The following is a 26,420-nucleotide window of genomic DNA, read 5'->3' as shown; positions in this document are numbered from 1 at the left end:
CCCACCAGCACGTGTGACTGTTGAGCACTGAAATGTGGCTAGTGCAGCTAAGAACTGAATTTCAAATTGTATTATTTTCATTAAATTTACATCTAATGGCCACTTGTGGGAAGTGACTACCTTAAGAGGCAGCTCAGAAGTGAAACTCGACCCTATAGTCGGCTATTCCTCTGTTGGTACAAGGAAATAGTAAGGAAGAAAATTCATTTCCCACCACTGAACTAGTTTATGAACTTTCTGGGGATGCACTTCCTCCCATTAAAATGGGGATAACAAGATGCATCCTGATGAGATTTTCTAGTGTGAGAAAAGGCTGCAAAGCCCATGGCCATTTGTACTTGGCAGTCCCAACCGCTCTCCCGTCAGCGCCCCGCAGGCCTTCACGCAGCCACGTTGTCCCGCAGCTGCGTGGCGCTGGTGACCTGGGGCCAACAAGGGCATCGGCTTCGCCATCGCGTTCGACCTTTGCCGGCAGTTCTCGGGGGACGTGGTGCTCACGGCGCGGGACACGGCGAGGGGCCAGGCGGCCGTGCAGCAGCTGCAGGCCCAGGGCCTGAGCCCGCGCTTCCACCAGCTGGACATCGACGACCTGCAGAGCATGGGCGCCCTCCCGACTTCCTGAAAGAGGAGTACGGGGCCTCGTTGTGCTGGTCAACAACGCGGGCATCTCCTTCAATAGCAAGGAGCCCGTGCTCGCAGGGGAAGCCTTCTGCCAGGGTGACCGGATCTGTCGGAGCATCCCTGCGGTGGGGCTCCCCTGCCTTTGGGGTCTGGGATGGCTGCCTGGGGGTGGAGGAGGGGAGAGGACAGGGGTGCGGCTACAGCAGAGTGCACCTGGAACTGGACTGCTTTCCAGCCAGAGGGACCTTTCCATTTCCTTGGCTGGGACGCCTGGGTCTCTTTTCTAGGTTGTCCCGCAGATTTGCTCTGATTGGATTTTAGGGCGGTTGGGTGAATTTTTAAGGCATTTTTGTAAATAAGAAAATTGCACAAACTGGTACACAGAGATTCCATGTGTGGACCCTCTTAGAACATTGCCAAACTTGGAAATTGCCATTGGTAAATAACGTTAACCTGCTGCCCATTTGACACAAAATTCACCCAATTTCTTTTGCACGCTTTTAAAAACATGAATCCATGGAATTTTACCACATGGCTGCCATGTATTAACTCTACCTTCCTTCTTCCCTGAAAGCTCCTGACCCCACACCGTTTCATGTTCAAGCAGAAGTGACAAGGAAAACAAACTTTTTTGGTACCCAAGATGTCTGCACAGAGCTACTGCCTCTCATAAAACCCCATGGTGAGTCCGATGAGGAGCCCAAGCCATGCTGGTTCTGGCACGATCTGCCCTGCCTGCCTCTGCTCTCATCTACAAGCCCCTGCTACCTCGCCCTGCTCTGCTACACTGACTCCTTGTTGTGTCTCCACTGGGCCAGGCGCCCTTGTGCTTCAGGCTCTGCACACACTTGTCCAGTGGTCATCAGTGCTGTCTGTCTCGGTCATTGCACAGCTGACTCTTTCTCATCCTTCAGGTCTTTGTTCAAAAGTCTCCTCAGAGAAGCCCTTTACCTGCTCTGTGCCCCTCACACGTTGGAGTTCCCTAAGGATTCCATCCCGGCTCCTTCCTCCTCCCTCTCCCTCTCTGAGTGATCCTATTCAGGCTAAGGAAGCCTTCGCAACCCTCAATTTGTTACCCACCCCCATATCTTTTCCTGCATCTGATATAGTGTATTATATTTATGGGTTTTTGGATGCTAAACCCACTGTACATATGTGAGATAAATATCGTTTGGTCTTTACAACTTCAGCAGGTGCCCACGACCACCCTCAGGTTCAGAAATTCACTAGAAGGACTCAGAACTCAGCAGAGCCATTATACTCAAAATTATAGTGTCTTACCGAAAATGGAGACAGATTCAAGTCAGCAATGGGAAAAGTCTCTTAGCCCTCGGTCCAGGAAAGACCAGGCATGGAGCTTGAGTTCTCCTCTCCTGGGGGAGTCCTGCAGACAGCATGTATTTCCCCCAGCAGAGATATGTGACAGTACACATGGAGCGTTGCCAACCGGAGCAGCTTATCCTGCCTAGTGTCTGGTATTTTTATTGGGATTGGTCACATAGACCTGGCCCACCACTCTCTTGGCTGACCTTACTCCCCAGCCCCTCCAGAGGTCCAGCTGATAGCAGGTAGCCCAAAGTAGCATCATAATCACCTTGTTAGCATCCATTCTGTAGTCTGATCCTAGACACCCCCCAAGTAAACAAGGACATTCTTATCAGGAAGATTAAACCAAGTTGACCTTCCAGCAGGCTTGGGTAAAGGGCCAAACCTTTCCTTGGCCCAGCTTAATCCTCTACTTTCACAGGCCACGCCCTAGTCCTTTGCCAAGGCTCTCTTACAGCAAAGGATCGTTGAGCATCTACATTTAGTAGAGATTTTATATAACACATACAGCAATCGTATCAGAAATATGCTGAAATTTGGAGGAGCCAGTGTGGGGTAGGAATACATTTAAAGGGAAAGATAATCCATCCCGTAAAACCACTAGATACACATTCATGTATTTGTACTAATTTGATTCCTCCTTGATCAACTGATATTTATACCTTATTTAGCATAGTACTTGTTTAGAAACATTTAGTATTGTTAAGAGCTAAACAGAGGCATATTAGAAATTTAAGAATTTATTTGAGAAAAAATCTATTTGAATCGAAAAGCAACAAATCTGAATTGCTTAGGAGTACCCCTGGACTTTTTAGAAAAAGGGCTGGAGCAAGGTAAAGAGATTACTGATTGGCTATAGCTTCAAACCCATGTGGCTGTTTCTGATGGGTGGTCCTTAGGTTTCATTTTTGTATCCTCGAGGCATTTACAGGCTTAGATTTGGTTTGCTTTAGAGCCACCTCAGTCTAATGGGCTCCTCACTTAATGTAACTCATGGCTAAATATAGCTGGTGCTTAGCTAAATTCAGTTCTTCATTACATTTATAGTTGAATATTAACAAGGCCAGTGTTACAGCTTATCACAGTATGGTGGTATGTGGAACCGGAAAGATAAGAATCAAGACATGCTGGCACATTGCTAGAGTTTCACTCAGTCATTAACCATTGGTTCAGTTCATCATCATATCATATGACCCCATCTCCTAGAGCGAGGCCACTCAGGTTCCCTGGCTTCCCGTCAACCTGGTCAGGTCCTGAAAGCAGGAGTGGTCTTAGTAACATGTGGCTTCACATTTTCCGGCATCTGGTATGATGGAGCTAAGAGACGATACCATCTCTTGCTCTGAGTCTCTCGAGACACCAAGGTAATATGGGATTTCTCTTGTTGCATAACCCGCTTATTCATTCCTTTAGCCTAGACTACCGTTCTTCCTTTTCCTCCCTGTCATTGACTTTCATGCAAACTTTTTCACCTTTCAAAGGGCTGTCAGATTCAGCCACTGTGCTGATCTTCATCGCCTGCAGCGAAGGCAGCTAGTCTAACAAGTGCCTTCCCTTCGGTCCACTCCCATTCATATCAGGTAGGGTTGGGTTGCATAGGTCCAGACCTCGTGGGCTGTCTCGGCCACTAGGCAATACAGCTGCATTTGCTGTCACTCCAATTTTGCCAGATGGCGTGAAGGCACATTCCACTCCATCAGACCCTTACGACGTCTGGCATGAAGGTTCAAAGCTATAGTTAGAGGTTCTTGCTTAGGAATTATTCCTGCTTCCCATTTCCGCAGTTGTAGCACTAGTGTCAGGACTACTGTATCAGGTAGGAAAAAGAAAGTGGAGGTGATGTGAGTAAGAATCATATAGTCACCCCAGCATCCTCCCCCAGCCCTTCCTCCCCACATCCTGCAGCGAAAGGAAAGAATCTATCCTGCGGGGCATCTCCCTTGGCCCCCTCATGTTGAGTGTGAGCACATGCTCACGACTGTGTGTAAGCCAGCTCTTCATACCTTTCTCAACTCATGTTTGAGACAACCAATGCTTCAACTGCCCATTCCAATTCTCTATCAAACCTACTACTCCAAGGACGAAACTGTGTGCTTGGTCTGCAGAAGTGTAATTTGCCAGCCCAAATGGTGTGGTATCTTCTGATCCAGTCCTGCTATGTAGCTTGAACGTTTGCATGTACTTCTGGGTATGTAAAGCCTGGCCCGGAGATGGTGTCTCCTTTTGTGAGGACCCACTTGTAGCCTCCCAGGAGTACTACCTAACTCAACATGCCAGCTATGTGCAGGGCCTTGCCCTCGGAGAATCTTCCTCATGACCACCTGCAGTCTTTGTCTCTCTTGCTGCCAGGCTGAACAGTCCTTGGCAATGTGTGCTTCACAGGGTGTAAGAGTCACGTCGACCATTTTCCCATTGCTGCATTGCTGCAGCTCCCCATTTCCACCTATTTCCCACACCAAGATGGCCACAGCAAAGAAGCCTACCAGGATGCCCACTTGCTGGTTCCACTAGCCTGCCAGTCCTGGAAGTGGTTCTTCTGATGGGCATTGACTGACATGTCCTACTTTAACTTCCCTCTAAATTCCCGTAGGGACTTCCATAGGGCTCTGCCCTATATGCACATCCCTTCTGTTCAGTTTCCCACGGCCCCTGTCCGTCATATTGTCAGACATTAGTCACTGCTCTGAGTTGATAAGAACCCAAACAGAGAGAAAACCCCATGCAGTTCAGACCCCTGAGCTGATTTGTTGTTCCCTTCTTCGATCAGTGTGTAGGCCTTTCAAAGCAGATGCTGTCCAGTGACCTAGGATCTGCCATCCATCAACCTTTCAGCTCTTTGTTGCTCAAAGGAGACCTGATCATAGAGCCTTGCCCGAGAGACCAAAACATCCTCCGGTGGTCCCAAAGGCCACCTGATGATATGAATGAATACCTCCTTTCATTCCCTTACAATTGATATGAATGAATACCTCCTTACATTCCCCCTGGCATGTTCCTATATAAACCATTTTCATTTTCTCATGGAACTTCTAGGTGCTACCCTCCCCATTAGAACATTTCTCTGACATCATTTGAGACATTATGGGTAAAACAAGCTCAAGATTGTATCAAGTCCTTCACTCGTAGAGGAAGTCTCAATTAATGCTCATGGCAAACTGGTAATTGTCTCTCAAATGGAAGTTTTCTGGTCCAAAAATCCCAGCGAAGTTGGTATTCATCATTCTTGTGCATCCTTTTCTACATAACGATTTCTGTTGGATTTTAGGCAGAGTGGTGAATGTGTCTAGCACTGTGAGTCTCAGTGCCCGTCACAACTGCAGCCCAAAACTGCAGGAGAAGTTTAGAAGTGAGACCATCACAGAAGAGGAGCTGGTGGGGCTCCTGATCAAGTTCGTGGAAGATACAAAGAATGGAGTGCACCAGAAGGAGGGCTGGCCTAATACCACATACGGAGTGATGAAAATCAGCATCACGGTCCTGTCCAGAATCCACACCAGGAAGCTGAGTGAGCAGAGGAGAGGGGACAAGATCCTCCTGAATGCCTGCTGCCCAGGGTGGGTGAGAACTGACATGGGGGAGACCCAAAGCCACAAAATCCCCAGAAGAAGGAGCAGAGACCCCCGTGTACTTGGCCCTTTTGCCATCGGATGCTGAGAAGCCTCATGGGGAGTTTATTTTGGAAAAGAAAGTTGAACAATGGTGAGCTCAACTCACAGCTCCCGTGGGTCCGTGTATATTATGTGCCTTGATTTGACCAAAGGGCATTTACACTGTGAAAAATATCCCTATCCAAACTATAAAAAAGAAGAGAAATCAAAATATCCCTATCAAGTACTCAATTTAACTTGCCTATAAATTCTGTGAAGTGTTTTGTAACTTCTTCTGTGATATAGTGGGAGAAAAAAGTAGAATCAACGACAATGAGTGGAAATGAACAGATCAATAAATGGTTCTTTATAAATTTCCATTTTGCAGATTATTTACATGCTAACCAACTCAGAAATCTGATAGACCTCAAAGTTAGGTCAAGGAAGGACAGTATAACACAAGGGTTTAGAGAACATTATAGAAACAGCCAGTGAGTACATAGTTTCAGCTTTGCAGGCCACAGGGTCTCTATGGGAACTACTCAGATCTGCCGAGGTGGCCTGAAAGTAGCCATAGACAATCCACAAACCAATGAGCCTGCCGGCTTTAGCTTACCAGCCTCTAGTATAACATGGAGAACACCATGAAGGGAAGGCATCTGGTGTGGTCTCTTTAACTCCAGACTCGTTGGAAAAACACAGTTTCAAAGAGTGAAGTAGGAGTGGGTACTTAAAACCATCCATAAGGGAATCTGAGACAGTCGGGGAATTGAATGGGAATTGGGTGTCCATGGATATCGGAGAACTATCGTCAAATCTCTTCAATATGAATGTGTAATTTATGGAGGAAGGAAGTGTCATGAGGTCTGCAACATGAACGTGGTTCAGCACAACATATACAGAAGAGGAACGCATAATATAGTAAAATAGTCATAATTGTTCAACCTAGTGTGTTAGATATATGGTTGGTAACTATATCATTCTTTCACTTTTCTGTATGAAAGCTTTCAAGACAAGCATCGGAAAACAACAAATCCTGGCTCTGCCACCTTACTGTGTGACCCTGAGCAAAACCACATCTTACTGTATTTCCGTTTCTCCACCTGTTAAATGAGGACATTGGGCACAAGATTGCTGTGTGAAGCTCCAATGTCCTGATACAGGTGAAAATGTTAAAACACAACAAAAGTGCAAAGTGTCTTCTGTCTTGAGCCCCTGTCGTTGTTAGGACCTAAGACCCCCCAGGGCTGACGAGAAGCTTCTTCCTGCCCAACACCAAGCCTGCCTCCCAGTGGGCTCAGTGACCCTGTTCCACATGCCTCCCTTCACAGAAGCTCTGCATGTTGTAAAGATTCTTCATTCTTCACCAGTGATTTTCAGGCTGACAGCAATGCAACGGGATCTCCCCAAGTGATGTTTGGGCCAGGCCCAGTGGCCTCATGGTAAGTTCAGCAAGCTCTGCTTCGCGGCACCCAGCCTGGCTCCCAGCGTCAGACCTACACCGCTGTGTTAGGGGCCATGCTGTGTGGTAGCCCACATACTGAAAAATAGAGGAATATTGGCACAGATGTTAGTTCGGGGTGAAGCTTCCTCAGCAAAATAAAATAAAAAATAAACTAAAATGAAGTTTACAAGCTTCTCCCTTCAACCAGGCACTTTATTTCCTCTGTTACTTTTTTTCTTTTGCAAACTGACCCAAGAGGACAACAATGTCTAGATCAACACAATAGCATCTCAACTGTTTGGAAATATATATTTGAAATTGCAAAGATCGTTTTTTTCTTAGGACCTTAAAAATAACACCTAACTCTATACACCAATTATTATCTCTCACCTTGCACAAAATCAAAGTCCACCCCACTTTTAGCAAACAAGGATTATGTAACCGTTATATAAAACTTTGCAATCAATGCCTTGGCACACACTAAGAGCTTCAATAAAACCTTGCATCCCACTTGAGGGCTCACTGGGAGGCACACAGCGAGGTACCCTGCCCACACTGAAGGTCTAATCATGGGACCTAAGTCTCTAATTCTCTCTTTTGAGTTTCTCTTAAAAAAGCAATGGGATCGATGTCCTCAGAAGCAGTTAGCCTGTCTATGTCATTTCCTTGAATCTTAGGAAAAAGCAACACTTCCCATTCTGCAGTGGATGATGACCCAAGTCCAAGGCATTACTCCGCACTCCTTTTCTCCTTTTGGGGTTCTCCCAAAATAGTTTCTTTAGTAAATCTGCTGTGAGTTTCTAGTTCCCTACTTGACTTATCACCAACCAGCTTTGCTTTGGCGGAAGCACACCTCTCCAGCCTGCAAGATTGCTTACATCAGAAGTGAGATCAAAAGGGAGACCTGTGTCCTTTTGGCCGAGGGTGCAGAGTGGAAAAGAGGTGGACCCAGGAGAGGGGCTTAGGAAAACTTTGGAACATTTGGCCCCTCCTAGGAGGGAGGGATGGAGGTGGGGCCTCCTTCTCAGGAAATCACAGCACTGGATCCCAGAACTCATTTCTCTGCAGACTCTCTGACTTTGGCCAGGGCTCCCCAGTGAGCGCTGCTGTGGCTCATAGCCCTGTCTGCTGCCCACACAAGTGCCTCACACACCCGCTACCCAGCCATGTCTTACACCCGTGTGGCGCTGGTGACTGGGGCTAACAAGGGCATCGGCTTCACTATCCTGAGTGATCTGTGCCAGCAGTTCTCCGGGGATGTGGTGCTCACGGCAAGGGACACCACGCGGGGCCAGGCTGCCGTGCAGCAGCTGCAGGCCCAGGGCCTGAGCCCACGCTTCCACCAGCTGGACATTGACGACCCCCAGAGCATCCGGACACTGCGCGACTTCCTGCTCAAGAAGTACGGCGGCCTTGACCTGCTGGTCAACAACGCAGGCATTGCCTATCCTAGTAAGTGGATGTGAGCTGAGAGGGGAGGCAGCCTCTGTGAGGGTGGCCAGCAAGAGTGGGTTGGGGTCTGAAATGCTGCTACGGAGATCTTAGCTCTCAGGGGATCTAGAACAATCTCCCTAGGGAAAGAGGTCAGACTGGAGGCTACGGAGAGAGCAGAGACCTCTGAGACTCGCAACACTTTCCAGCAAAGAGACTTTGCATTTCCATGACACAGACTCTTAAGGATCTCCTCCAGGTTTTCACGGTTTCTCTTGGAATGCACTTTAGAGCAGTTTCGCGACTTAACTTGTTTTAAAAAACAACAAGAAATTTTAAGAATGGTACAGAGAGATCCCACCTGCATCCTTCACTTAGTCTCCCCTAATGGTGCCATCTTACAACTCTATACAGTATTAAGCCAGGAAATGACATGAGTATTGTCACATTCTTAACTTAACCAAGCCATTACTTGCAATTCACCAGAATCTGTATGTAAAAAACAGTTTGTATCATTCTTGTATTTTTACCATGAGTACTACTTTAGTTTATTAACTTTGTTCTCTTTCTCCACTAAAAGTTCCAGATTCCACACCGATTCATATTCAAGCTGAAGTGACAATGAAAACAAACTTTTTTGGTACCCGAGATCTCTGCACGGAGCTACTGCCTCTCATAACGCCCCATGGTGAGTCCGATGAGGAGCCCAAGCCATGTTGGTTCTGGCACGATCTGCCCTGCCTGCCCCTGATCTCATCTACAGGCTCCCACCACCTCTCCCTGCTCAGCCACACTGGCCTCCTTCTTGTGTCTCCACCAGGCCTGGTGTCCTTCTGCTTCCAGCTCTGTACACACTTGTCCAGCTGTCATGGGTGCTCTGTGTGCCACTGATCATTATATAAATGGCTCTTATCTTTCAGGTCTTCCTTCAAAAGTCCTCAGAGAGGCTCTTTATTTGCTCTGTGCTCTTCACACTTTAGAGCTCCTTGAGGATTCCATCCTGGACGCTCTGGCCTGTGTCTCCCTCTCTCACAGTGATCCTGTTCGGGCTAGTGGAGCCTTCCCTACCCCCAGTTCACTAGGTCCCCTTCAAATCTCTCACCTGTCTAGAACATTTCCACACTTCTAGACACACATATTTGTCCTCCTGCCTCTCCATCTCTTCCTGAGCCTTCCTTCCCTCCCCTGAATTCCCACATCCAAAACACACATTTTAAAAATGCACTGTCCTTGCCCCAAATCATCTTGGTCACTGACCCCACCATCCACCCACCAGGATCCTGGGTGTCACCATGCCCGCCCCCTTAATATCACCTACCAGGTCCTACGAGTGGTCCTACCCTGTTTCTCTGCAAGCCTTCTCCTGCATCCCAGCTCTACGACAGACTCTCAGCTGTCATTGCTGGACAGTTGCAAACTCTCCTAAGGGAGCTTCTTTCTTGAGTCTTTTCCTTTCTGGGCATTCTCTGTACTCTCTGCTTGCTTACTCCCTCCTGAAAATCCATCAGAAGCAAAGTCCTAGCCCTTCGTGAGGCTTGCAGTGATCTCTGTAATTTGACTTGCATAATACCAGGCTGCTTTTAACTGCCCTTCAATGTGCTATGTTCTGGACAAAACAATCTATCACATATCTTTGGTTGTAAACAACTGTAATACTCACCCCAAGGTAATGGGATGGAGGGGAGCCACCACCCATTAAACACACCAATAAGACAAGCCGACACTTTTAGAAAGATTAAGAGGTGTGGCTTGGAATTGAGTACATACGCATACAGCTCACTCTCAATTCCTCCCTGTTTCCCTGTCCTGTCCTCCTGGAAAGTTCTGTGACTTCTTCTAACACTTGGTTCACTAGGGCCTCAAGGGACAGCTATTTTGCAGTCACTTCACCCCCCTCACTCACACCAACACTAGAGGGCAGCAATGGAATTCCTTGTGCCACCACCACACATTCCATATGTATTCCTCTTGGAATCATACTAATGACTTCTGGATGGGTATTTTTCTTACTTCACTGGGCTGTGTTAGTTTCTGCTGTGTCTGTGCTTGGTCCAGAAGAGGAATGGGCACTCACAGCTTTGCTAAGGCAGGCTGTATTCAAACAACTGATCTTGCCTCACCAAAGCTAGAGTTAATATGCATGCTATATTATATTATAGTAAATACATGCCGCATTCTCGCTACACAGCAAAGTTTTCTTGCCTTCTGAAATAGGAGAGTTCTTCCATTATTTGGGATGAAAGGCAGCCACAGAAGTTCATGCCATCATGATTTTATTCAACACTCTTTGGGGAGAAAATTTGAGACAAGTCCTAGCTAGGCTAACCAAAAATAAATACTGTCTCAGCTCTCCCTCATCTCAGGTCTGAAGATACAGAGAATGAGCCGGAATGGTTGCGGAAGGAGAAAAAGAGAGTATTGTGACCTTAAGGATTACTGAGCGATAATACTATGAATTTCTTTTCATTTTTAATCCGTTCTTAAAAGAGTTGTTCTGAATACTCTAACCACAGAAAAGATAAGACCTATCCTGCCCAGGTACCCTCCACTGAACTTCACCAATCAATCAATATCAATGCCATTTATATCCCTTCACCCCTTCCCATCTCATTTCCCAACTGTTCCCAGAAGCGAGCATCTTCCTGAATTTGAAGAATGCTGTCTTTAATGCTGGCAGGCTGTTATTCTCATTTTCCTAATAAATTAGAATGTATATTTATTTGAAAAGCTACTAAGGAAAACCCATCTCTGAGGAATCAAGCAAACGCTTGAAAACTGCACATTCCTGTTCATCGCATATTAGCTTGAAGAGCCCTAGGAGGGAACAAACGGCCTTGTGAAGGCTGCACTCACCAACTAAACCTTTAAAGAAGTGTTACCAATCTTGATTGAAACAGGCACCACTTTTCAACTTTGTACAGTCTGGAAAATCACCAGAGGAAGTTGGAGGGAATATACTGTACTACAGATTGTTCCACCTCCGACATTTTGCGGTCTAGAAAGGATGAGTGGATGGACGTTTCTTGATGTGCTGTGCTAAGCATTTCAGATATTGTGCCAATAAGAACATGGAGGCAAAACAAAGCTCAAGGTCACATGCACAGCTGGATGTGGGCCTCAGTCATGTGGCATCCAAGCTAATTGTCCTCCCCACTACTCAATGATTCTCAAATATTTTAGGCCGAGGATCCCATTCTTCAAGTGAAGAATGAGTGAAGCTGTACCCAGTCAGGCCAGGGTGACATATGACAAAAGAAGACTCAGCTTGATTGGGACCAATGTGTCCCTCAGCACAGAGCCCCCAGGGCACCACAGGGAAACCCAGACGGTTGCAGGAGACACAGTTTAAAACCCTGCAGTCTTTCATGACACCCCTTTTCAACCCAGAGACATAACTACAGGTACTCTTGGAATTAGATAAAAATGAACTTAGTGACGAATGTGAAGTCATAAAAGTTCCAGAGAAACAGACGTGCACTTAATACCCCTGAATAGACAATTCAAATCAAGTAATGCTCGTGCAGCTTGTTTCTGGAGATGACATGATGTCTACAGTATCCCTTGTTGTCCAGATCACTGTGGCCCTGGTTTTCAGTTGTGAGAGTTGGTAGAGTGAAGGAGAGATGCTCGGGCAGAGCCATGAGGGGACAGTCATCCAAAGAGTTCTTGAGCAGCTACCGGGTGTTAAGCCCTGGGAACATGGTCTATGTGTTTCCATTTATTTATACCTTAAAGTAAAATATGGCATCCTTAAAACTGATTCCTGGTCAGACACGGGATAACGGCCCGGATAAACTGTAAGCCTGACAGGCACCCCAGCCCCACCAGTGAAAGGGTCCTTTTTTACAAGAATGACATACTTTTATCATCAATGTGGAGTGACTATTATAAAAGGCCACTAATTCTCACACAAACAGGTACACACTCACACACCCTTAGCACAAGAAAGTATGAATGGCCCATAACACTTCTTAGAGGATTAGCTGTGTGCATTGCAGTGCAGTCTCCCTGAACTGCATTCTGAAAGCCAGGAGTACACTCTGGAGATGAAACACTTGGATCACAGTCTTTGCTGTGTATCTTCCAACAAGTGCCTCCTGCCTGTGTGTTTCCAGCCAGAGCTGTCAGATCAGAAGCGGCTACAGTCACACCCAGCTCTGAGGCGAGGCACCCAGGCAGGTGCCACGTCTTGGGGATTGGTTAGTGGGAGGGACTGGCAGGGGAAGATGGAGTGGGATGCAGCACCCACATCCAGGAATTTACCTACACAGACCCTTGGACTCCCCGGTCAGGTTTCCCCACCGTACACAGGTAAGTATTTTCCCAGCTGATTCTAGACTTCCTGAGATAGATAATACAATAGAAAAGAGGTCATCACTTTATTACAGTGTATAAACAGCCTAGAGAAAGGACAGTTTCTCAGTCTACTATCACAGGTTTCAGAGACTAAAGTCTCTGGGAATATGATTTCAAAGCCCTGTGAGTAATTGTAGCTGCCTTTCTGCTATACCAGTTGCGCACTGTGGCTTCCTCGGCCACTGTCTTTTGTTTCTTCATATCCTTCTATGTGTTGGCCTTTGGATTCATGAAACATGCATTACTTTTACCAGGAGAGAGGCAGGCAATATTATTGAGAATGAATTAAATTCTAGTAGGACCTTTGAGTGTGCTTACTAAAACATTTCACAAAGAAGTTCAGTTTATCTTATGCTTCACGTGTTCCAGATGAAAGGAAGGACTGGAATAATGGACTCATTTCTAAAGTGAGGTCATCCTACAAGACTGTTGGAAGATTACAAGACACTTACCATAATTCAGTGTAATTCTCTAGAGGATTATTTAATGAGAGTCATAGTGCCATGGATAATCTTTCTTATGGAATATTTTTTGCGCTGCCATTCTTAGGTAGGATGGAGCTGAAGTTAACTGATGGTAACAGTCTTCCCAACATTTACATTCAAGAGGGAGAGTTTCCTAATTTGTTTGAATCTCTTATTCATGGTATAGTCTCATGTCTTGTTTATACCACTTAAAATATTAATTTAGATGTAAAATTAGTAAACTCTTTATACATGTTAATAGGTTTTTTTAATGCATACTAACAACTGTTTCCAAAAAAACTTAGTGAGAAATACGTTGCTGTTTTACACTTTGAACAGCTTTATTCAGATATAATTCACATACCATACACTTTACCCATTTAAAGTACACAATTCACAGGTTTTGCTTTTGTTATCGAGGTCACATGTGTTCACAACATTGTGTCAATTTCAGGTGTACATCATTATATTTCAGCTGCTGTATGGACTGCATCCTGTTCACCACCAGAAGTCTGATTTCCATCTGTCACCATACATATGTGCCCCTTTACCTCTTTCCCCTGCCGCCACTGTCTGCTCCTCTGGTAACCACTAATCTGTTCTCCTTAAGTATTCATTTGTTTGTTTATCTATCACATATGAGCAAAATCATACGGTATTTGTCTTACTGTGTTTGACTTCTTTTACTTAGCATAATGCCCTCAAAGTCCATCCATCTTCTCACAAATGGCACAATTTCATCTGTTTTTATAGCTGAGTAGTATTCCATTGTACATATGTATCACATCTTCTTTATCCATTAATCCGTTGATGGGCACTCAGGTGACTTCCAAGTCTTGCCCATTGTGAGTACTGCTGCAATGAGGATAGGCATTCATATATCTTTTCCACTTAGCGTTTTCATGTTTCCTGGATAAATACCCAGAAGGAGAATAGCTGGATCATATGGTATTTCTATTTTTAATTTTTTGAGAAATCTCCATACTGTTTTCCATAGTGGCTGCGCCACTTTTCGTTCGCACCCACAGTATATGAGGGCTCCCTTTTTTCCACATCCTCTCCAACATTTGTTATTTCTTATCTTTTACTAATAGCCATTCTGACAGGTGTGAGGTGATATCTCATTATAGTTTTTATTTGCATTTCCCTAATAACTCTTGATGTTAAACAACTTTTCATGTGCCTGTTGGCCATCTGTATATCTTCCTTGGGAATATGTCTTTTCATATCCTCTGCCTGTTTTTTGGTCGGGTATCATTTTTCGTTGTTGACTTGTATGATTTCTTTATATAATATTGTGTAAATTAACCCCTTCATATATGACTTGCAAATATTTTCTCCCAGTTGGTAGGCTGACATTGTGTTTTGCTGATGGTTTCCTTTTCCATGCAGAAGCTTTGTAGTTGATGTAGTCCCATTTGTTTATTTTTTCTTTTATTTTCCTTGCCTGTGGAGACTTGGTATTCCAAATGATACTCCTAAGACAGGTGTTAAAGAGTGTAGTGCCTATGTTTTCTTCTAGGAGATTTATGGTTTCAGGTCTTACCTTCAAGTCTTTCATCCATCTTGAGTTACTCTTCTCGTATGGTGAAAGATAACGGTCTACGTTCATTCTTTTGCGTGTGGCTGTCCAGTTTTCCCAGCACCATTTATTGAGGAGACTTTCTGCTCTCAATTGTATGTTCTAGGCTCCTTGGTAAAAACATTAGCTGTCCATAACTATGTAAGTTTATTTCTGGGCTCTTGATTCTGTTCCATTGATCTGTGTGTCTGTTTTTCTGCCAGTACCATACTCTTTTTATTGCTATAGCTTTGTAGTATATTTTGAATTCAGGGAGTGTGATACCTCCAGCTTTGTTCATGTTTTTCAGGATTCATTTGGCTATGTGGGGTCTTTTGTTGTTCCTCATAAATTTTAGGATTCTCAGTTCTATTTCTGTGAAGAATGTCATTGGGATTCTGACTGGGATTGTGTCAAATCTGTAGATTGCTTTCGGTAATACAGACATTTTACCTATGTTTTTTCTTCCAATCCATGAGCATGGAATATCTTTCCAATTTTTTTATGTGTCTTTAATTTCTTTCAATAATATCTCGTGGTTTTCAGTCTATGGATCTTTCACCTCCTTGGTTAAATTTATTCCTAGGTATTTTATTCTTTTTATTGCAGTGGTAAATGAGATTGTATTCTTCATTTCTCTTTCTGCTAGGTCATTGTTGATGTATAGAAATGCACCTGACTTATGTATGTTGATTTTCTACCCTGCAACTTTACTGTATTCATTATTTCTAATAGTTTTTTCATGGATTCTTTAGGGATTTCTGTATATAGAATCATGTCATCCACAAATAATGACAATTTAACTTCTTCCTTTCCGATTTGGATAAATTTTCTTTCTTTTTCTTGCCTAATCCCCCTGGCTAGGACTTCCAATACTCTGTTGAATAAGAGTGGTGAGAGCCGGTAACCTTGTCTTGTCCCCATTCTTAGAAGAATAGCTTTCTGTTGTTCACAATTCAGGATGATGTTGGCTGTGAGTCTGTCATATTTGGCCTTTATTATGTTGAGGTACTTCCCTTCTATACCCATTTTGTTGAGAGTTTTATCATAAATGGATCCTGTATCTTGTCAAATGCTTGCTCTGTATCTATTAAGATGATCACGTGAATTTTATTCTATATTTTGTTAATGCGGGGCTTCACTTTGATTGAGTTGTGGATGCTGAACCATCCCTGCATCCCTGGAGTAAACCCCACTTGATTGTGGTGTAGGATCCTTTGAATGTATTGTTGTATTCCATTTGCTAATATGTTGTTGAGGATTTGGGCATCTGTCTTCATCAGCTACATTGGCCTGTAACTTGCCTTTTTCGTGTTGTCCTTGTCAGGTTTTGGTATCAGGGTAATTTTGGCCTCGTAAGATAAGACAGGAGTCATCCCATCCTCTTCAATTTTTTGGAAGAGTTTGAGAAGGACAGGTATTAAATTTTCTTTGAATGTTTGGTACAATTCACCAGAGAAGCTGTCTGGCCCTGGACTTCTGTTTTGGGGGAGGTTTTTGAGTAGTATTTCAATCTCTTGACTTGTGATTGGTCTCTTCAGATTCTCTATTTCTTCTTGATCCAGGTTGGGGAGGTTGTATGATTCTAAGAATTTAGCCATTTCTTCTAGGTTAATCCAGTTTGTTAGAGCATAGATTTTCACAGTAGTCTCTTAAAATCCTTTGTATTTCTGTGGTATTCATTATAATTTATCCTCTTTCACTGCTGATTTTATTTATTTGAGCCTTATCTACTTCTTATCAGTGAGTCTGGCTATGGGTGTGTCAGTTTTGTTTATCTTTGCAGAAAACCAGCTCTTAGTTTCATGGATCCGTTCCCTTTTTTTTTTTTTTTTTTTTTTTGGCGTTTATTTCATTTACTTCTATTCTGACTTTTATAATTTCCTTCCTTCTACTGACTTTAGGCTTTGTTCTTTTTTTCTAGTTCCCTTGGCTATATTGCTACATTGCTCCTTTGAGATTTTTCCTCTTTGTTGAGGTTGGCTTATCTTGCTGTGAAGTTCCCTATTAGTACTGCTTTTGCTGCATCCCAAAAATTTTGGTATGTAGTGTTTTCACTTTCATTTGTCTTCAGCTATTTTTTTTACTTCTCCTTTGATTTCTTAATTGACCCAATAGTTGTTCAGTAGCATGTTTTTTGGTCTCTACATATTTATGACTATTCCTGCTTTCTGCTTCTAGTTGATTTCCAGTTGCATATCACTGTGTTCAGAAAAGATGCTTGATATGAATTCAATCTCCTTAAATTTATTGAGGCTTGTTTTCTTTTCTGACATATGGTCTATGTTTGAGAATTTTCCATGTGCACTTGAGAAGAATGTGTATTCTGCTGCTTTGGGTTAGAATGCTCTCTATATATCTATTAAGTCCATCACATCTACTGTTTCATTTAAGGCGACTGTTTCCTTCTTGATTTTCTGTCTGGATGATCTATCCATTGATATAAGTGGGGTGTTAAAGTCCCCTACTATTATTCTGTTCCTTCCAATTTCTTCCTTTAGGTCTGTTAACAGTTGCTGTATATACTTTGGTGCTCATGTGTTAGGTGCATATTTATTAATAAGTGTTATATCTTCTTGGTGGAATGTCCCTTTCATCATAATGAATGTCTGTGTCTCTTGTTGTCTTTTTTGGCTTGAAGTCTATTTTGTGTTTGACAAGTTTGGCTACACCAGCTTTCTTTTGCTTGCCAGTATCATTCCATCCCTTCACTCTGAACCTATGTTTCTCTTTACAGCTGAGATGTGTTTCCAGGAGGCAGCATATTGTTGGATCTTGTTTTTTAATCCATCCAGCCATGTCGTGTGTGTTGATGGGTAAATTCAAAGAATTTGCATTTAGAGTGATTATTGATATATGAGGGCTGAATCCTGCCATTTTATCTTCTCGTTTCTGGTTGTTATATATTTCCATTGTTACTTTTTCTTTGTATTACTGTCTGCCATTTCAGTTTGGTGGCTCTCTGTAATATTTTTCTCAGTGTCCCCTTTATTTGTGATTTTTCACTCTGCTCTGGTTTTTTGTTTTGTGGTTACCTTGAGGGCTGTATGAAAGATCTCATAGATGAGATAGTCCTTCTTTTGCTGGTAGATCCTATCTATATAGCCTATGCAGGTTCCCTCCTTTTCCTCTTGACAATGTATGTTTTTGTTTTCACAAATTATTCTTTTTTGTGTTGTCAGTTTGTTACCAAATTGAAGTGCTTATTGTTATTCTTGATGCTTTCTTTCCTTTTACCCTTTATGTTATAATTAAATGTTTACTAATGTTTATTCTGATACACAGTTGCAATTTTCTGGTTCTGCCTATTCATCACCTCAGTCAAACCTTTGTTTACCTTTGCCTTCTTGTTTCAGGTAGGAGGGCTTCATTCAACATTTCTCGTAAGACAGGTCTACTGGCAATGAACTCCCTCAGCTTTCGTTTCTCTGGGAAAGCTTTTACTTCTCCTTCATATCGAAGGGTTACTTGGCTGGATAGAGTATTCTTGGCTGATAGGTTTTGTCTTTCAATATTTTGAATATATCACTCCACTCTCTCCTAGCCTGTAGAATTTCTGCTCAGAAATCTACTGATAGCTTAATGGAGGTTCCTTTGTAAGATATTTTCTTCTCTCTGCCCCCCTTTAGTATTCTTTCTTTGTCACTGACTTTTGACAGTTTTAATATGATACGCTTTGGAGAAGGTATTTTGTGATGAGACAATTAGGGGTCATATTAGCGTCATGTACTTGTATACCCAGTTCTTTCCCCAGGTTTGGGATGTTCTCAGCTATTATTTCTTTTTAATAAGCTCTCTGCTCCCGTCTCCCTCTCTTCTCCTTCTGGGATACCCATTATCCTTATGTTGCTTTTCCTAATTGAGTCAGATATTATTCATAGAATTTCTTTCACTTAACAAAAGTCTTACAGGGGCCAGCCCCATGGCTGAGTGCTTAAGTTCACGTGCTCCACTTCAGCGCCCCAGGGTTTCACCAGTTTGGATCCTGGGCATGGACATGACACTGCTCATCAAGCCATTTTGAGGTGACATCCCACACAGCACAACCAGGGCCACTCACAACTAGAACATACAACTATGTACTGGTAACTTCGGGAAGAAGAAGAAGAAGAAAAACAAGATTGGCAGCCGATGGTAGCTCAGGAGTCAATCTTAAAAGAAAATTAAAACTCTTAGTTCTCTCTCCTCTTCCCCTACAATCATTTCTAGATTCTATCTTTGAGCTCACTAATTCTCTATTCCGTATGGTCTGCTCTATGTTCAATGATTTTGATTTTATTTTTCATCTCATTAATTGTCCTTCATCTCCTGAATTTCTGTTTCTTTGTGGGTTTTTTTTTTTAAGATTTCAATCTTTTTGGTGAACTACTCCTTCTGTTCATTAATTCAATTCCTGAGCTCATCTAACTGTCTTTCTGAGTTTTCTTGTAACTGGTGGAGATTCTTCATGATGGCTATTTTGAATTCTCTGTCAGTTAGATTGTCATCTTCTGTGACTTCAAGTTTGGTTTGTGGAGAGTTGTCGTTTTCTCTCTGTTCTGCTGTGTTACTGCAGTTCTTCATGGCACTTGATGGTTGATCCTTGCCAGTGCATTTGTGGTAGGAAACACCTCTCGTTTTTGGGTGAGACTTTGGTTGCTTTGATTCTCAGCTACTTCTGGTTGTATTTGAGAGCCTGCACTTTTCGCCCTTCACTGCCTCTGCTGGAGGTGTCATCAGTGCCCTCCTTGTGCTGCTTGTGCCTCTGAGGTTGCTGGTGCCTTACTGCTTGCAATGTCACTGCAGTGTTAGATGTCACCACTGGGGTCAGCAGGCTGCAAGCACCTCTGCTGCTTCTGGGGTCACCTGGGTCTCATGTTCCCACACTGGCTCTCTGAAGGCTCTCCATGGACTCAGGTGCTGCTGCCGCATGCACCACCTGTACTTCTCCTCGGTTATCTGGGGTGCTGGCAGCACCACTGCCAGGGGTGCTGGGATCAAAGGTGTCACGGTCACTTCCAGGGTCTGGGGTCTTGTATGCAGCCCCTACTGATGGTAGAGCCAGTGTCTGGGATTCTTCTACTGGAGGTGGGGTCACAGGTTCTGCTATGGTTCCTGAAGCCACAGGTCACAGGGGCCACCTGCCTCTGCTGGGGGAGGGCAGGGGCTAAGCTATGAGTCTTGTTCCTGGTCCTGCAGTCTCTGGTTGCTGGCATGAAAGAATGTACTTTGTAAAACATCAGGTCCAGGAATACCACCCCTGCCAAGGAAATATGAATTTTGGGTGCTGTCCCTACTGCTGGGAAGACTGGCCACGCTGCCTGGGAGGGGAAAGGGGCTGGGTGTCCCATGTCTGCCCCTACAGCCCCTGGTCACTGGCTCATGCGCTTGTGTGAGAATTCCTGCTTTGGATAACCCCCACCAGGGGAAGGAGAGGAGGCTGCTCCTCTAGTGCCACTGCCTCCCATGGGGCCAGTCCACCCACCTTCAGATGTATAGATGCATGTATTCCTCAGGCATTCTGTGTGCCATGCAGGCAGTCCTTTGTTGGTCAGTGGATGTACAAATGGTTGAAACTTAGGGTGGAGAGACAAAAGGACAACTCACTCTGCCACTGTGCTGTCACTCTCAGTGGTTTTAGCATATGTGCAGAGTTGTGGAACCATCTACAGCATTCTCATCACCCCGGAAAGAAATCCTATCACCCCTGTGTCGCCCCATTCCTTGTAGCTCTAAACAACAGTAATCTACTTTCTGGCTCCAGATTTTCTTCTTCTCCACATCTCATGTGTATGGAATCTTATACTATGTAGTCTTTGTGATCGGCCTCTTTAACTTAGTGTAGTCTTTTCAAGGTTCATCCATGTTGCAAGATTTACTTCGTTCTTTTCTATAGCATCCTTTTAATAGTTCAGTTTCCGCTGTTCCTCACTGTCACCATATTACCAGGCCATTAGTCACTGCTCAAGAGTTGATAAAAACCCAAATACAGAGAAAATAGCATGCAATTCAGCCCACTGAGCTGACTTGGTTTTCCCTCCTCGATCCGAGTGGCAACCTTCCAAAACAGATGCTACCCATTCTCCTAGGTTCTGCCATCCATCAACCAGTCACCCACCTCTTTGTTGGTCATGAAAGAGCTGATCATAGAGCACTGCCCAAGTAACCACAGCATCCTCAAGGCATCCCAAAGGCAGCCTTTGGCACTAATGAGTACCTCCTTACATTCCCTTTAGCATGTTCCTGTATAAGTCACTTTCATTTTCTTATGGAACTTCTGGGTACTACCCTCCCCACTTAGAAAATTTCTCTGACATCATCCAAGACATTATGAATAAAACAAGTTTCAAGGCTGTATCATGTCCTTCACTCATAAAGACAGTCTTCATTAATGCTCATGGCAAACTGGGAACTGTCTCTTAAGTGGACAAATTCCCACTGAATTTGTTCTTCATCATTCTTCTGCAGGCCTTTCTCGGTAACGATCTGTGTTGCATTTTAGGCAGAGTGGTGAATGTGTCTAGCATAATGGGCCTCCTGGCTCTTCAAAACTGCAGCCCAGAACTCCAGCGGAAGTTTACAAGTGAGACTATGACGGAGGAGGAGCTGGTGGGGCTCATGAAGAAGTTCGTGGAAGATACGAAGAATGGAGTGCACATAAAGGAAGGCTGGCCTGATGTCATGGCCATGGCATATGCAGTGTCAAAGATGGGCATCACCATCCTGTCCAGAATCTACGCCAGGAGACTGAGTGAGCAAAGGAGAGGGGACAAGATCCTCCTGAATGCCTGCTGCCCAGGATGGGTGAAAACCGACATGGGGGGACCTGAAGCCATAAAAACCCCAGAAGAAGGAGCAGAGACCCCCGTGTACTTGGCCCTTTTGCCCTCAGATGCTAAGGGGCCTCATGGGGAATTTGTTATGGAGAAGAAAGTTGAAAAATGGGGACCCCTCTATGAATTCCCTCCATGGTTCTCACGTATTTTGAGCCTTGGATAGGATCAAAGGGCCAATCACACTGTTAAAATATCCATTTCAAAAAAAAAAAGGATGACAATATCTCTAAGGAGTACTCACTATCACTTGGCTCATAATTCTGTGCATATAAGCTATTATCCCCGTGAAGGAAAAAAAAAGTATGAAAATGTCTGTAGGGAGTACTCACTTTCACTTGGCTCATAATGGTGTGCGCATAAGGCTTTTGTGATTTCTTCTGTGATATAGGGGGAGGAAAACTGTAATGGATGAGAATAATGAATGAAAATCAATAGAAAAGTAAACCGAGAATAGAAGTTCTTTATGAATGTTCCTTTGTGCAGATTGTTTATATGTCATCCAGCCCAGAAATGTTAGATATGACAGTTAGATCAACAGAAGGATAGTATATTTGAGGGGCTGGGAAACAGTATAGAAAGAGGCAGTAAGTGCATAGTTTCGTCTTTGCAGGCCACACGGTCTCTCTTGGAACTACTCAGATCTGCTGTGATGGCATGATAGTAGCCGTACAGGCATCCACGGACCAATGAGCATTGGAGGGTTTGCCTGCTCCCTTTAGGTTCCAGCCTCTAGTAGATCATGGAGAACACCATGAAGGGAATACGTCTGGTGTGGTCTCTTTAACACCAAACTCATTGGAAAAACACAATTGCAAAGTGTGAACTGTGAATGGGCACTTCAGATCCATCCATAAGGGAATCTGAGAGAGCTGGGGAAATTGAATATGGATTGGGTGTCAGTGGACATGAGAGAATTATTGTCAAATCTCTACAGTGTGAATATGTCATTTATGGAGGGAGAAAGTGTCATGAGGTCTGCGACATTAGCATGGGTCAGCAAAATATACACAGAAGCTGAACGCAAAAATACAGTAAAATATTTATAAATGTTCAACCTAGTCTGTTAGATATACGGGTGTTTGCTATACTATTTTTTCAACTTTTCTGTTTCAAAGCTTTCAAGACAAACATCTAGAAACAAAAAATCTTCCATTGCCACCTTACTCTGTGACCTTGAGAAACAGACTGCATTACACTGTATTTCAGTACCTCAACTGTAAAATGGGAACAATAGGCATAAGATTGCTGTGAAGATTAAATGTCCTGATACAAGTGAAAATATCAAAAACACAATAAAGCACAATAGAGTGCAAAGTGTCTCTCATGAGTCCCTGTGATTGGGACCTAACACCACCCAGGGCTGTGATGAGAAGCTTCTTCCTGCCCAACACTGAGCCTGCCTCCCAGTGGCCCCAGTGACCCTCCTACACAGGCCCTCCCTTCACAGAAGCGCCGCATGTTGTAAAGACAGCTGTGCTCTCATGATTATTCTTCACTCTTCACCAGTGATTTTCAGGTTGACAGAAATGAAACGGGATCTCCCCTGAAAGCAAGGGTAGGGCCCCTATTTTAAAAGTGCAATTTACAAGTTTCTTCCTTCAACAGGTCTGTTAATTTCCTCCATGTCATTTTGTTTCCGTAAACTGACACCAGAGGACAACAATATCTAGGTGAAGACCACAGCATCTCAACTGTCTGGAAATGCATACTTGAAATTGAAAAGATTCTTCTTTTGACAGTACCTTAAAAATAACACCGAACTATACCCATCACTTACTATCTGTGACCTTGGACACACCAAAATGTAGCGAAGAGGGATTATGTAAACATGAAATACAACATTGCAGTCAACGGCTTGGCACACATTAAGAGCTTCATAAAACATTCCCTCCCACTTGGGGGCTCACTGGGAAGCCCACAGCGAGGTACCCTGCCCACACTGAGAGTCTAATCACAGGACTTCAGCGTCTAATTCTCTCTCTTGAGTTTCTCTTAAGAAAGCAACAGGATTGATGTCCTCAGAGGCAGTTACCCTAAGTAATTTCATGGCGTCTTAGGAAAAAGCAACCCTTCCCATTCTGCAGTGGATAATGGGCACAAGTCCAAAGCAATTACTCTGCACTCCTTTTTCGCCTTTTGGAGTTTTCCCCAAACTGTTTCCCCATCACCAGCAAGTTTTGCTTTGGGGGAAGCCTGCCTCTCCACCCTGCAATGATTGCTTAGCTTAGAGGTGAGATCAAAAGAGGGCTGTGTTGGGTTGGCCCCAGGTGTGGTGCAAAGAAGCAGCTGATTCAGGAGTGGGTGTATTACAAAACCTTTGGAACACATGGCCCCTCCTAGGAGGGAGGGATGGAGATGGGGCTTCCTTCTGAGGAAATCACAGCACTGGATCCAAGAACTCGTTTCTGTGTGGTTTCACTCACTGAAGCCAGGCCTCCCCAGCATAGGCCACCCCATGGACCATAGCCCTGTCCACTCTCCATGCAAGTGCACCACCCACCCCCTAACCAACAAATCCTCTCACCCCAAAGTGGCACAGGTGACCAAAACCAACAAGGGCATTGGCTTCGCCAGCACATGGCCCTGTGCCGGCACTTCTCAGGCAATGTGTTGCTCATGGCACAGGATGAAGCGCTGGCCTGTGTGGCTGTGCAGCAGCTGCAGTCCCAGGGCCTCAGACCCTGCTTCCACCATGGGGATATCAGCGACCTACGGAGCATCCTTACCCTGCAGGACTTCCAGCAGAAGGAGCATGTGGCCTCAATGTGCTAGTCAACAACACAGGCATAGTCTTCAGGAGTAAGTTGATGTGAATTCCAAGGGGAGGCAGCACCCGTGAAGGCAGACTGACAGGGTAAGTTGGGTCCTGAAACCCTGCTGTGGGGCACTTAGCTCCTATGTGATCTAGAACGGACTCCCTAGGTAAGAAGACAGACTGGAGGCTACAGGCAGAGCCGAATCCTCTGAGATGTGCAAGGCTTTCCTACAGAGGGCCTTTGCGTTACCTTGGATCAGACTCTTAGGGATCTCCTCCAGGTTTTTATACTGTTTCTCTTGGGTTGGACTTTAGAGCACTACAGTGACATTTTACCAATTTTGAAATAAACAAGAAATTATAAGAATTTCACAGAGATCCCGTTCTGCAGCCTACACTTAGCCTCCTCTAATGGTGACACCTTACAAAGTTATTCAGCCTTTAGAAGCTAGGAAATTGATATTGGCACAATACTGTTAACCAAACAAAGACACACTTAGAATTGAGGAGATTTCACGTGGAAAAAATATTTTTCTACCATTCTTTGGGATTTTTACCACACAGGTACTACTTATTCACTCTCTTCTCTTTACCCCTAAAAGCTCCTGATTCCACACTCTTTCACATTAAAACAGGAGTGGCAACGAAAACCTTTTGGCACCCAAGATTTCTACACGGAGCTACTGCCTCTCATAAAACCACAAGTGTGTCTGACGGGGAATCCAAGCTGGTGATTCCGGCGTGATCTGCCCTGCCTGCCTCGGACACATCTACAGGCTCCTGCCACCCCTCCCCGCTCAGCTACCTTGGCATCCTTGTTGTTTATCCACCAAGCCAGGCTCCCTTCTGCTTTAAGTCTCTGTCCACTCTTGTCCAGCGGTCATCGGTACTCTCTGTCCTGCTAGTCTTTGAACAACAGATGCGTTCTCGTCTTTCATGTCTTAGCTCAAAGTCTCCTCAGAGAAGCCCGTTGCTTGCTCTGTGCCCCGCACATGTTGGAGTTCCCCGAGGATTCCATCCTTTCTCCTCTTTCTCCATCTTCCTCTCCCTCACATTCGCACACACACAACCACACGCACACAATTCTATAATTTTCTCTGGGGAGTCCTAATTGACTAAAACATATGGCAAAACACTAACGCATATAGACCTTACTTTATATTGCAAAAGATGTGATTAAGTTAGGTTTGACCAAAGGAGCTTATCCTAGTTGTCTGGGTAGGCCCTAAATGCCATCACAGGTGCCCGTATAAGGTAGAAGTAGAGCAAGCTTTGAGAAAGAAGAAGAGGCATTGTGACCAAGGAGGCAATGATTGGAGCAATGCAGCCAAAAGCGAAGAGACACCTGCAGCCACCAAAAGGTAGAAAGGCAAGGATGCGTTCTCCTCTGGAAACTTCAGAGGGAGCACAGCACTGCAGGTACCTTGGTTTCAGACTAATGGCCTCCAGAACTTTGAAAGAATAGGTTTCTGTTGTTTTAAGCTGCCCAATTTGTGATCATTTGTTATAGTGGCCCAAGAAAGTAAGACATCCAGTTTCCTTGCTTTCTTGGCAAAGAGTTTGGCCACATTTGTGACACAAAGCAAGCTTTGGCAGAGCATGGCAAATCACCTTCATGAAAAAATGTGTGGCATCTCTGTTTGGAAGTTATACTTAGGAGTAATGGCTGAACCAAGGGACTGCTACTGGAGAGCAAATAGCTCAGGAAGTTCCTTCCCTTCAGCCAAGGAACACTCTCAACCAGCAAGTATGTCTCTTCTTTCATGTGTGCATTTGGTCTATGCGGTAGGGTTCCCACCTCTCCCTGCAGACAGAACATGCTCTCCTGTGGTACAGGACAGTGCTGGCTCTTCAGGCAGTTCAAGAAAGGAGAGGCTGCCAAATGGACCTCAGTCCAGGAGCAGGTGACTGTGAAGCAGCTGCAGGAAAGTGGGCTGATGTCTCTTGCTCATCAGTGACCTGTCCCATTTCCTAAATGCAAGACCTAAACAAGTGTCAATCAGCTGGGAAGGGATAAAGGGGAAAGGAGTGGTGGAACAAGAAAGGTTTTGTGCTCTCCA

At 44.4% G+C, this 26,420-nt stretch overlaps 2 protein-coding genes and 1 pseudogene across 7 annotated transcripts in view; 2 read left to right on the top strand and 1 right to left on the bottom strand.

Moving 5' to 3' along the window:
* Nucleotides 1-26,420, bottom strand: part of LOC124234365 (SET domain-containing protein 4-like) — a 124,312-nt gene that overhangs the window by 48,864 nt on the left and 49,028 nt on the right. The window lies entirely within an intron of this gene.
* On the top strand, nt 325-7,074 carry LOC124234386 (carbonyl reductase [NADPH] 1-like; annotated as a pseudogene).
* On the top strand, nt 8,033-22,049 carry LOC124234367 (carbonyl reductase [NADPH] 1-like). The gene is made up of 3 exons (XM_046651724.1): nt 8,033-8,430; nt 8,990-9,097; nt 21,272-22,049. Exons 1-3 carry the CDS (start codon nt 8,145-8,147, stop codon nt 21,766-21,768), a joined length of 891 nt encoding a protein of 296 aa, XP_046507680.1. The 5' UTR covers nt 8,033-8,144; the 3' UTR covers nt 21,769-22,049.

This window comes from Equus quagga, unplaced genomic scaffold (assembly GCF_021613505.1).
Source record: "Equus quagga isolate Etosha38 unplaced genomic scaffold, UCLA_HA_Equagga_1.0 73442_RagTag, whole genome shotgun sequence".
Lineage (NCBI taxonomy): Eukaryota > Metazoa > Chordata > Mammalia > Perissodactyla > Equidae > Equus > Equus quagga.
Note: the sequence above shows the minus strand (reverse complement) of the source record. Positions and strands in the feature narration are given on the sequence as shown.